The following is a 14,043-nucleotide window of genomic DNA, read 5'->3' on the forward strand; positions in this document are numbered from 1 at the left end:
ATATATATTATACAGATCTTTTTTATTGTGTGTGTGTGTGTGAGTGATAGAGAGAGGGGGGTGGAGTGAGAGAGAGAGACAGACAAACAGAGAAAGTGTGCACATAGATTTCTGTGTTTCTATAGTGTTTGTGCACTGTCTACATATATATTTAGAGAGAGAAAGAGGAAGGGTGAGTATGGGTAAATGTGCATGTCGGACAAAAGCAATGCTTATCCACAAAGCTAATACACTTCCTTCACGTTCTTTTTCTTCTTTTTTATTCGTACATGGATAAGAGAATGAAGAAGTGGGAGGTGGGTGAGAGAGGAAGGAGGAGGAGATGGAGAGAAAAGAGTTAGACTGGAGTGGTGGGAGGGCGACTAACTTAACATTGAATTCATTTGCATTCAAAGTATATAATTCATTTAGAAATAATAGATTTGATGTTGATGATGATTGCAAAGTGGAAAGGGTGGTGGTGATTGTGATGGTGGTGATTGTGGTGGTGGTGGTGGTGCTGGTAAATATAGGTGACAGATTGGAAATGGAGTAGAGTAGATGAAGAGGATGAAGATGTTGGCATTGTTTGTATCTAGGGAAGTGGAGATTGTGGTAAGGGTAAGAGGAGGTGATGGAGGTCGCAGTTTGAGGCTGTAGAAAGGTTGGATATTGGGGATGTTTGTTGTGCTATGGTGACTAGCAGCTGAGCTGTGATGGTAGAAAATATAACTGTAGCAACAGCAACACAGACTCTAATAGTAGTAGTAGTAGTAAAGAATGTAAGAAAGTAGCAAAGGTAAAAGTGATAGTAGTAGTAGTAGAGAAAGTACTTAGCATAAATATAATATAGTACCAGGAGAAAATGTACAAGAAATAGCAGAGGTAGAGGAGGTAGTTGGTGGTTAGAGAACCAGCATGAGTAACATTACTTCCACAACCTCCTCAGACATGTCTAATCATAGTCATTCTCTTTGATGACTGGTTCATTCAGTTTCTTTTTCATTAAAAATGGGTTTTCAAAAAACTGATTTCCCCAAGAATAAAATGCTTGACTATAGAAATTTCCTTGTTGAAGGATGATTCAATGGCTTGCAGTGATGTATAACAGATGTAACTAAAGAAGTAATGATGACAAGAAGAAGAAGAAGAAGAAGAAGAAGAAGAAGAAGAAGAAGAAGAAGAAGAAGAAGAAGAAGAAGAAGAAGAAGAAGAAGAAGAACAACAACAACAACAACAACAACAACAACAGCAGCAGCAGCAGCAGCAGCAGCAGCAATGAAAGTGATAATAAAAACAATAATATGACTGAAAGAGAGAGAGAGACAGAGAGAGCTACAACCAGGACTGAACAAGGAAGATATAAAAGTTATGCAGCATTAAAGTGTTTATAATATCTTTTGTAATAGTGACACTGGGAAGAGTACAGACATAAACAAAAAAGAATCTACAAAGACTCAAAAGGAAATATTGGTATTCAGTTCAAGATGATTGAAATTGCTGGAAACTATCATTATTAATACCATAAGAATCCTAAGAAAGATTTGAGAACTTTGAAAAGTATTGTTGATACAAATATTTATCAATAATACTATCTTGAAACTCCAAAACCTTTATGAAATTTTTGTTGGTGTTGATGATGATAATCCACAAAGTAGGGAATCTCATTCAGAGGTAAATATTTTAAGATCTCTGGCTTCACACTGTAATAGTTTATATACTTCTGTCTCATACAAGAATGCAGAATTTTATTAATCTAATTAATTATCACAATATTTCTCCCTACAAATTTTCAGGTCTTGGGTCAGTTTTTGGTCTTATGTTTATATTAGAAGAAACATCATGTTAAAGGAGGAAAATGTGGGAGCTATGGGCATTGCAGTATAAAGTTATGTCTTTTTGCTCTCTGTGTTCACATGCCATGGGAATTTACTTTCTGAGGTTGATAACATAGGAGTCACTTAAATATCAGGGCTGATTTAATTAAACGTTTCCTCTAGAAGAATGTATGGCATTATGACTATATTAAAAAAGCATTTTGGTATTGATTGCAATATGATAAAATATACTTTTGCTCAGCATTAACAGAAGATTTTAATAGATTTCTTCCATTTAAAGAAGTAGAATGAAGTGTTTTAGTCAAAGACAAGAAAAGACCAGAAAAAAGCTTAGAATACAACACTCTTTGCTAAAAATAAAATGGATCTCTTTACAACTTCAAAGTGTGCAGCAACAATATCCAAAATACATGATGTGCAGGAAAATGTGAGTTGTGGCATTTATGCTTTTCTGTTGAGACAGTATAAATGTTATGAACTATCTTAACAATGTAAGCCAAAACTTCTCCAAGAGTCAAGACTAGAATATAGGATCAACTCACGGGGAATTTAACTTTTTTCTATGATACCCGTTTTCTCTACAGAACTCAACAGCCTAATAATAAGGAATTCTAACATAAAAACATGGTCATACAATTTGGAGAAGAGATTTTCTGATTCTGTTGACCTCTAATACTTAAAAAGTAATTATTTCATTGACTTTTGAAAGATATAAGAAGTAACACTAACAGGAGTTTAATTAAAAACACATAACTAATGAATACAGGGCATTTTTTTCTGGCATTCAACACTCATTAAAGAATAAAATTTTGTAACAGTGGCACAAACCCACACATAAACAGGAGAAAGATATAAATGACTGAATCAACTGCGGGTATATTACTGATACTTATTTATCCACCCCAGAGGGATGACAAAGAGAGAAAGTTAAATAGTATCATATTCCTAACCCGACTGTCTGCTTAACAATTGTTTTTTTTTTTTTTTAATATAGGCACAAAGCCTGAAACTTGAGGAGATGGGGGGGGGGGGCTAGCTGATTAGATTACTTGGTTGGTACTTTATTTTATTGACCCTAGAGGAATGAAAAGCAAATTTGATCTTGACTTTGGAAGGATTTGAACACAGAACGTAAAATGCCAGAACAAATAGTACAAAGAATTTTGTTTTATGTTCTAACAATTCTGTTAATTGAGTACTGTCTTTTAATCATAGTACAAAGACACATTCCCTGGAAATAAATTCTAATAGAAAATTGTTGCCTATCTTCCTTTTTCTTTACTTTTTGATTCCAATCAAAGGGTACTCAATTTTCACATTTGATATAACAAAAATTGAAGGAAAGGAGCAAATAGGTTATTTATTTAAGGATTATTGCAAGAAAACTTATTATATAGGACACACTGTCAGATTTAAGGACAATTGGGAAGTGAAATTATGACATTCATGTCCTTCACAAAGGCATTGATGACATAAAAGTTAAAGGAGGTTAAACCTAAGAATAAAACAAACTTGATCACAGATATATCTCACCAGGAGTTTAGCCTTACTTTATCATAATCAACAGTAGAGGTGCAATGGCCCAGTGGTTAGGGCAGTGGACTCGCAGTCATAGGACCGCGGTTTCGATTCCCAGACCAGGCATTGTGAGTGTTTATTGAGTGAAAACACCTAAAGCTCCATGAGGCTCTGGCAGGGGATGGTGGTGAACCCTGCTGTACTCTTCCACTACAACTTTCTCTCATTCTTACTTCCTGTTTCTGTTGTGCCTGTAATTCAAAGGGTCAGCCTTGTCACACTGTGTCACGCTGAATATCCCCGAGAACTACATAAAGAGTACACGTGTCTGTGGAGTGCTCAGCCACTTGCACGTTAATTTCACGAGCAGGCTGTTCTGTTGATCGGATCAAGTGGAACCTTTGACGTCGTAAGCGATGGAGTGCCAACAACAAAATCATAATCAACTAAAAAAATATTACATGCACTTTAACTAAAAATGAATTTTAGTAACAAACTCAAAATATATGTTACATGCAGAAATATTTTAAGAAGTTGCTGCACTATATGAAAATTTGCAGTGTACATTGACACTAATTCATTCACTCCTCCTTAAGCCTTTGCTATAATTTTTCTTATATTTATTTTTTTATTTGTTTAATAGTTGTTTCATGTCCCACAAATACACATTCAGTTTTATCCTTATGGCTATGTCTGACAATTTCAAAGCAAAGCAAGAAATTAAAAAAAAAAAAATTTCAACAAAAGGAAAATAAACCAAACTCTCCCTCCCTCACCAAATAAACAAAAACATTAGGAATAGATATTCAATGAATGCAAACAAAACAAAAAAAAAAATGAAACAAATGCAAGCAAAATCTCTCAGATTCTATATCATACAATGGATGAGTGATGAGTAGAGTGGATTACATGCTTAGTGTATAAATTGGAAGTATGACTGCTTTGCATAAGAGATTATGGGTTCTTCTCCCACTGCAGGCAGTATAACAATCTACTCATGGCTTTCCTTCTATGCCACAGACTAACCAGCTGTAGAATAAGCACCAATTTTGCAATAGTCTAAAGTGAGAATATCATACACAGAGTAAGAACAGAGGTCTTATCTCTCATTCATTTAAAACAACTTAAGGAATCCATAAACAATGATCCTGCAAACCATATTGTACTGTATTGCTGCTTATTTGTATTTAATTTTTATTGGGGGAAAGAGAGAGAGAGAGAGAGAAATAGAGACTGACTCACTGCAGAAGAATCTCTCCATGTAATGAAGATATTTAACTAGATTGCAGTTGCAAAATAAAAATGAATGACTATATGCAACCTGCAGTAGTTAGTTAATACTTACAAAATTAGATGTGGTAACATAAGAATGATGACTGTTTTTCATGCTGATGGCATCCTAACTAATTTGTCGGTAAATTATTGTCTAAAATATGGTGTCACACCTATGCATATATAATCTTGTACATCTAACTTAGTGAGTTTTACATCACAACTTTGACAAGTACAGTGAAGTCATTGCTTCTGTAACAACGTTTAACAATACCAAAACATGTTCAGAGTTGTCTTCCATACATGCCAAACTGATTAAAGTAACATAAATACTCAGCTAACGATGTTCCCAATTAGTTTTCTTTTTAATGCTTGTTATTAGGAAACACTAACATGGATACTTGCTCTGCTTAAATGAAAAACCAACCATAGAACCCTCTCTGACATGCAAGTGCATTTAGCTATGTAAAGTATGTAACGACAACGAAATAGTAACACGACTCAATTTGTAGATGTAGTTTGATTTCTGGGCATTACACTCTTTGTGCAAGACAAATACAAGCAAAGCTACAGTAGACTGACTCAGCTATAGTTATTTAATGACATACATTCTAAACCACTCCTAAGAGATAATAGCAAAAACACAAGACATTATAAAGCAACCAACGCAACTCTAAACACCATTCCAACTCTGCTCGTTTGATAGCTGACAAATAAAAACTCATTAATAAATATTAATGAACTTTTTTTCACGTGTCTGCCATCCAATCAATAATTAAAATGGTTATTGCCACCTTTCTCAATATTATATACTGTGTAGAGATCTGCTTTGGATAACATATCTATAAATGTAATTCATTGGCAGTGTGTAATCTCTCACACTATCTGAATCCATCTATTGATGTGTGTATGTATGTGTGTGTGTGTGTGTGAGTGCTCACACATGCCTGTATGCATGTACATAGGAATGGAGTAGAGGGAGAGAGTGAGAAGAAGGAAAGGGAGCAGAAAAATTTTCTCTAAGTCTAAAAAAAAAAATTGTCTTTTAATGTTAACATTAAGTGAGAACTAAGCTAAATTATGGAGAAAAATAAAAATCATCCAAGTGACAAAATGCATATATGTATGCATGTGTGATGTAAAAGTATGTGCACACATACACACATAAGCACAAACAAATTGGAAATAAAGAAACAAAGAGAAACTGTAATATAAATTAATAGATATACAAGCATCTAACTTTTACATCAGTATCTATTAAATGTATCAGTAATTAGAGGCAAATAGACAGACAGAAACTTACACACACACACACACACATAATAACAACAACGACTATAATAATAATAATGATACTAATAATAATAATGATAATAATAATAATAATAATAATAATAATAATAATAATAATAATAATAATAATAATAATAATAATAAAAACTCATTATATTTCATTTTCATTTTTCCTAATATATATTAAGACGTTCAAGAAAATTCTCAAACAAATGTTATATCAATTAGTAGTGTTTATTAATAATTTTGCAGTTGACAAAAATGAAGAAAAGAAAAAGAGAATAAATAATAAGGAATAAGAAAAGAAAAAAATATTTAAAAATTATCTAAATAAAAAATTACATTGTAGACTTTTAATTTGTTCTTTTTATTAATTAGTAAGAGTTTCCATCAAATATAAAGGTGATGTAAATATGAGAAAGAGTGGTAGTGGCAACATACCTGCACTCCTGGCCACAGACTAAAATCATCACGTTGGTGACGTTCCGTCATATTTAGACTGGGGTAGCAGTCAGGACTGGAAAATACAAATAAATAAGCATATAAGTAAAAAAAATAATAAATAAAATGATTTTCGAAAGCATTGGAAGATAATGGCAAAGAAAATATTATTTACATCATTCTTGTTTTAAAATAGTAACAAATATAATTTTGACAAACAAAATTAATACAAAAGTTATTCTGTATATGATATAACAATGCTATGGCAACTACTTCACTGTTTTTGTCATCATGCAAAAAGATAAATTGAATTTCAAATTAACCATGCACAATAGTAGATGCTGATCACCACCTCAGTAGAAAAAGACCAGTGGTTCTCAATTAGGGTTCCATACGAACCCTAAGGGTCTATATAAGATCTTGTGGGGGTGGGGGGTCCATGCAAGAAAAATAGTAAATTGGGAAGTCACAGTGCTATTTTAAATGTCCATGGAAAACAAAAACAAAATTGCTTTAGATGTATTGATTGCAAGAAACAGACAGGTTTTTTTCACTAATGTTTTACATAGTTCAACATGTTTCTGGCAAACATGTTTTCTCAGAAAGTTCTATTGCAAACCTATACAAGTGAATGGATGAAAAACAGTATTGGAATTTTAAAAGAAGAATCTATAAAACTAGCTTTTAGACATTGAATGGCTATAGGAGTCCACCAGTATAAAATAGTGATCAAGGGAGATCATGGGTAAAAAAAATGGTTGAAAACTCCTAGACTGCCTATATTTCACAAATGCTAGATATGTTAACACACATATGAGAACATACACACAACACACTACCACAAAATAAAGGATATATTGAATAATACAGGCTTAGATACCCTTGGATTAAGAACAAAGATAGGAAGGCCTTTGATTACAAGCCTGCTTGATCGAGTCTGACCCGATGTGAAAAAATAAAAAAATAAATGATATACATAGATTTTAAGTAAAGAACAAGCAAATTCAGACACAAGCACTCAGTGAGTACAAATATGCCAATGCATAAATATTTTTTATTCACTTCAAATACAGTAGTAAAAAAATATAATGTCATCAGTCAGTCTTGTCAAGTTTGGTTGCCTATTTGGCTCAGCATCTTTTAACTCCTTAGCAAAGCAGTTCTTTTAAGTATTAACACCAATATTTTATAATTAAAAAATTCTAATTTTTCTCTTTAATCTAACTAAATGCCCCAGCATGGTTGAATTCTAAGTAAAAGATAAAAGATGAACCTGAACAAGAGAGGTTTATAACATACAATTTTACAACAAAAAAAAAAAAATAAAATAAGTAATGGTAAAAACAAATATTCTAAAGCAGTTATCATTAAGGACAAAAGCCTAGCAAACTAAGCTTTTTTAATCAGTAAAACTATTCATAAATTGTAATCAATGATTTAGTAATCCTTATTGTTTCTGAGAACTGAAAAATGAAGTAACCAACAATGTAATTTGAACTCATAAGCAAGAAGTAAGCTAGATTCTGTAAAGCTGTAAAGTTCTGTGTAGATTTTATCAATACTAATGGCAGCAGGCAAGCAAGGTTTGACCCCATTTAGGTGGAATGTAGAGAGTTTGTTGACCAGTCCCTTTACAGTGTTTACAGCATGCTTCATACCACAGTGGCCAGTAGGCAGAAGGCCATAAAGTTGGCTGTGGAAGCAGTAGAAATTATTTAGATCAGAAAGTACAAAAGCTGGAAGGGGCAGTGCTAACCAGAAACAAGCCTGAGCTTGATCAACCATGGGTATGTCACCTGGATGAGAATGTCTGATGTTGAAAAACTTGAAACACCTAATGACTCCAGGTGGATGATGTATGGGGAGAAAAAAATAATACTTTCAACCACACAGACATGTCTGTATTTATCATATATATATATCATCATCATCATCATCATCGTTTAGCATCCACTTTCCATGCTGGCATAGGTTGGACAGTTCGACTGAGGACTGGCAAGCCTCATATATATAGTAAATACAAACGATAGAATGAAGATGGCAATTTTTAATCAGTGATAACCCTTTCAATAATCAGAAGAATTTTTTACATTAATCACCATGATGCACATTGTGTAAATACAGAGGCTATGAAATAAGTTTTACTAATCATTTCTTCAAACTCAGTTATACCTGGTTTTCATAGCAGAAATTAGTCTATTAAATATAATAAAGAGGGAATGGTATAGGAAAAAAAAAAAAAAATTATAAACAGCAGTTTGTCACACTTTCAGAAATTCACTCAAGTAGGGAGACTATAGAGACAGATTGTCTTATTAGTTTCCCAATGTTAAATCTACTGTAAACAGCCAGGGCCGCAAATGATGACTGGCTAGGAATGATCTAATTTATTGTATGAACACTAAAGAGGCAGAGGTAAGAGCAAAGAACTCAAATAAATACATACACACATTCATGTACATGCTGACAAGTTTACATATGTATGCACTTGTATGCACACACATGCATACATACAAACATACATACATATATCCATGCATGCAGTATCTATGTCTATATGTAATGAATGAGTATCTGCAGCTCCAAATTAAGGTCTTTTATGGCGGTGTTTATAAAATACTATTAAAGTAGACAAATATAATCCCAAACTAATTTCATGTTTTTTTTGGGGGTCCTCTATTCAATTTATTTATTCAGTATGTCATGTTGCTTTAATAGCACCTTTACTTATTCCCTGCCCATTTCTTTCACTTTCTTGTTCTCTATGATGCCCTGTTTATTTGGATACTACAGCCTCGTTTTCACCATTTTAGTAAGCAGAAAGTACTGCTGAAGTACCTTATGTATCACAAGCAATATCATTTATCTATCAATAAAATCTCACTTAAATGAGAATATCATCTTGCAAGATATCAGTAAAAGATGTTTTTAAGTTTATAAATGATGAGAAAAGGGAAAGGAACCAAAATATACAAGCTAAACCCTTCTGAAAGACTAACCATGCCATGTCATCAAACATCCCTTTTGATGACCAAACATATTCTGGTCTTTCTACATATGCACTAGGGTGGATCAATCATTACAATTATTAAAAATTTGAATCGATTCGTATGAATAAAAAAAGATCCATTAGATTTTTAAATGCTTCAAAATGGCCAGTTGATTCCTATAATCATTCTTCTTTTACCATAATATTTCTTCAGTCCCAGAAGATACAGAGTTATCAATAAAGTCATCAAGTTTCAGAAATATTATGGATATATCTAAACTGGGTAACTGTCTAACACATGTTACACTGGAATACAAGATAATTTATTAATGAAATCTACAAAACATGAGCTTTGTTCTTAGAATTTCTATTTTAATAAGTTTTCTCTTTCTTTCTTTTTTTTTTAAAATTAGATATATGGATTCTTATCATTATTATTGAGAGGAGACAAATGATTAACTAAATCCAATATATTATTGGTATTAACTAATTTTATCTATTTTAGAGTGGAAGGCACCGAAAGCTTATTTTGAAATTGGCTTTTTATATTTAATATGTATACAGATAATTCCTGCCAAATTTCAAAGAATATTTTAAAGAATGATTATAGGAATGTAAATCACAAATTTTTAAACAGATTTTCATCCAGATATCTAATGAGATTTAGAATAGCTGTTTGATATGTAAGAAAGTGCAATGAAATTTCCTTCAATTACAATATTGTAAAGATATTCACCTTGCAACCACTTGGTTGTTTACACTGTGCTACACTTTAGATATGTGTCTTTTACTACAGTTTTGGCTTGACCAATACTTTGGTTGGGTATATCACATATGCATTGAAACACATTAGTAATATCAGTGAGAAAACAGACAAACTGATACTTTTGAATGCAGTGCCAAATAGTTTGTTTTCTGCCTGAGTTATACAGACACCCCTTTTCACTCTTGCCATAGTAAATAAAGTGAACCAGTTATTGGAAACATGTAACCAACAATGCAGATCATCATAAAATGTGATTTTATAAATCAATAACAAAAATAACCACTTGTTACTATCTTAAAAGGACCTTGGCACAATGCACAATGTAGCCCTGGATATACAAAATAAAAGATGAGATTGTTATGGCTAAAACACCTTTGATTACAGATCTGCTTGATGAGGACAATAACAAACAATAACAACATAGTAGTTTTGATACATCTGTTAATTTTTTTCTTTATAGTTCTGTGTTAAAGTTGGCATTACAAATTGGGTGTGTTCTCCAAGATCAGAAGGGTAAGAGCAGAGAAGGTATGAATGTTATTATCGTAGTAAGAAAGTTTGGAAAGTTGAGAATTTCAGTAGTGTAGAAATACATGAGCCCTCAGAAGAAGAGTTACAGAATGACTTTACATAACTCTTAATTAAAACTAAGGTTTACAGAATCCATGGAAAACTTAGAAAATAAAGCTTTCAATGTTCTTGAAATTTATGTTTCTTGGCCGATAAATAATTGGAAAACATTTAATATTCTAAAATCAAAGTCTCAGTTTTTTTGTATTTTGAATAACAAATATTCAGCTTTAAAAAAAAATTTGAGTCACAAAAATTAAAAGAAAAATAATAAAAAATTATTTTAAATAAATAGGTTGGTTTAGAAATGAACTGAAATATTAAGCAGGGAATTCTTGATAAATTATGAATAACATTTTCTATCAATGCTGTAGTGACAATGTTGAGTTGAGATTATTTTCGCAGGCATCAAACAATGCCTTCAGCTAAAATGTTGCTAAAACAACTGTGAAAGATTTCAAATATTCTTTGGAATAATTTTGAGACACAAGAAGTTGATATTTAACTTGCATCATTAAATACACCATGGCATACAGAATTATATATACCATAAAAAAGAAAAAAAATTCATGACACATTTATCATTGCTTGTACAGATATTAGATTTACTTATCAACTGATTGAAACGCTTAAGGAGAGAGATAGAGAGAGAGGAAAGAAGGGAGGGAAAGAGACAGAATTAAAGGTGGAAGGTGGAGGAAGGGGAAACAAATATATTAATGGAATTACTAATTGAGAAAGAACTTATTTTAATTATTCAGTTATTTAATTTCTTTATATTTTTCCTTTCTCAGTTATAAAAAATTAAATAATAATAAATAAAAATAAATAAAGATGTTAAGCTCCAATAGCAACTGGGAACCAGAGTCAATTTGTTTTCCTTGAAGACAGCAAACAAGTTTACTCAAAGCAAGATCCCTAATGAATAGGTTTCCAGTGACAGGAAATAACTAATGATTAATTTTGCTATGTCACGACAAACTTCAGTGACTGTGCCTATTGCTCAGAAGGTGAAGAGCATTCATTGTTATAGGAAAGCACTCACTCGAACTAATAACTACTGACAGGGAGACATTTGTTGTCATACAGGGGTTCACTGATTAACTATCTCTATAAATGAATTCCAATTGAAAATGAACAGACAAATGTTCAGAAACTTGGTCAATCATCTAGGATGTAATGATACTGAAAATTATTCTCGTTTCTTTTAGAATATTGTTGAAGAAAAGGGAGGATATATAGAATACAATGCCATTTTCAAAGACTGCCATAGTAGTTTATTGTAGAATAAGTCTTAAAAGATTCAGGAAACCAACTGATTTAGAAGAGTTACCCTTCCAAAACAGATCAAGACTAAAAGTAACTATTTTGTGCAAAACTAAATAAGGCTTAAATTAGAATTTTAATTAAATAAAATATATAAAAAAGCTGATTTGATTGTTAAAATAAATCTTCTATTTTCCTAAATTGTGTTTACAAAATACTCAACTTTTCTAAAAGTAAATTAGATTAGTGATAATAATAATAATAAATTCTTTCTACTATAGGCACAAGGCCTGAAATTTAGGGGGAGGGGGCATGTCAGTTACATTGCCTTCAGTACGTGACTGGTACTTGTTTCATCAACCCTGAAAGGATGAAGAGCAAAGTCAACCTCAGTGGAATCTCGACTCAGTCTGGTGTTCTAACTATTCTGCCAGATTACCTTTTTATAATAATAATAATAATAATAATAATAATAATAATAATAATAATAATAATTCAAATTACGATAAACGTAAACAAAGAAACAAAGTTTGCTTTTAGAAGCGTTGAGATGTCCTAGAAAGTTAAAGAGCTGGCTGCCAACACTTTTTTCTGCAAAATAGGGGTAGCTTATCCTGTTCAGGCTATATTATTAGCATTATCCTGCATTTGAGAATGTAAAAATTACTTCTTTAACTTAATAATAATAATAATAATAAATGTCCTGATGTAAAACCAGGCAGTGGCTCTCATGGCTTTTGATCTTAACTGATTGGAAGTGTTACCACGTACATTTTTTTGTCTTGGTATAAAAGATGTGCTACAGCAAATATTCTGCTTAATACCACAGATTTGCTCATCAGTTGTTTGACCTTAACCATTTGAGCATGTCCCTTAGTAGCTGACGATATGTGCATCTCTGATCATGAGCAGAAGTAGTGGTGGAAGCATCATAGCCATGTGTTGAGAGGAATTCTTTGGGGTTTGGATAATTCACCTTTGGAAACATGGGCGTTTCATTCAACATCCTTAAGCAACCCTTATTCAGGGACCTTTTGAGTGGGATGGGCTACTCAACCTGAAGAAAATTCTAACTGAGCCCCACCTGCAAGGTCATGCGCTGTTAATCTTGATATGAGGTCACCATGTTGTGCACATATAGTTGTGATGCATGTGCCTGGTGTACTCTTATCAGACAGGTAGTTAAGATGGGCATACTGGGCTTTGTATATTTTACCCCAGTGTCACTTTGATGGCATGCACTGCCCTCTCACTCAATAATAATAATAATAATAATAATAATAATAATAATAATAATAATAATATTGGTTTCAAACTTTGGCACAAGACCAAAATAATAGTAATAATATTAATAATGGTTTCTAATTTGGACACGAAATTAGCATTTTTGTGAAGAGGGAGGGAGTTTGTCAACACCATCAACCCTAGCAATTAAATGGTACTTTAATGTATCATCTCTGGAGGGATGAAAACCCAAACTGACCTCAGCAGGATTTAAACCATCCTACTAATGATTCTGACAATCCATGACCCTTAAAATAATGATGATTATAACAATGGCAACAGTAATAATATTGAATAAGTACAAAATCTAGGATTTTTAGAGAAAAGGCAACGAGAGGTTGTGACATACATTTTGTCTTCTTTTGTGTGCCTTTTCTAAAGATATTAACTGAAATAGAATTGAAACTGATTCATGGACTTGATTTGACAGTTTGTTACTACCCAATTGATTTGCCACTTACAATAGCCATGATGTATATTTTTACCCCAATAATAGTACACATAGCTTAGCAAAAGTTAAATATGCCTAAAACACTGAACATCTTTTATCATTGTTTGTATTTTTCCCAAAGACATGAAAATCTAAATCTATTTTCTCTTTCAATTCCTAACAACTTACAAAATATAAATAATTCTGACATTATTCTCCAAGAAAAACTAAATAGTCTTTGCAATTTCTTCTCGATATTTCATCTATTTCCAATTTCTTTTAATTATAAAATATAGCAAACACAACTGAAAGGGAATAATGGAGAGAGTTCTAATTAATATTTCATGAACTATGATAAGTCACAAAAACACAGAAACCTATATATATATATATATAT

At 32.2% G+C, this 14,043-nt stretch overlaps 1 protein-coding gene across 9 annotated transcripts in view; it reads right to left on the reverse strand.

Moving 5' to 3' along the window:
* The window catches only part of LOC106881143 (zinc finger protein rotund), a 431,625-nt gene that overhangs the window by 289,097 nt on the left and 128,485 nt on the right, over nucleotides 1–14,043 (reverse strand). For all 9 annotated transcript variants that reach the window (XM_052966235.1, XM_052966241.1, XM_052966239.1 and 6 more), the window contains one exon: nucleotides 6,342–6,417. In XM_052966235.1, the coding sequence (XP_052822195.1) occupies nucleotides 6,342–6,417 (76 nt within the window). The remainder of the gene's footprint in view (nucleotides 1–6,341; nucleotides 6,418–14,043) is intronic.

This window comes from Octopus bimaculoides, chromosome 3 (genome assembly GCF_001194135.2).
Source record: "Octopus bimaculoides isolate UCB-OBI-ISO-001 chromosome 3, ASM119413v2, whole genome shotgun sequence".
Classification (NCBI taxonomy): domain Eukaryota; kingdom Metazoa; phylum Mollusca; class Cephalopoda; order Octopoda; family Octopodidae; genus Octopus; species Octopus bimaculoides.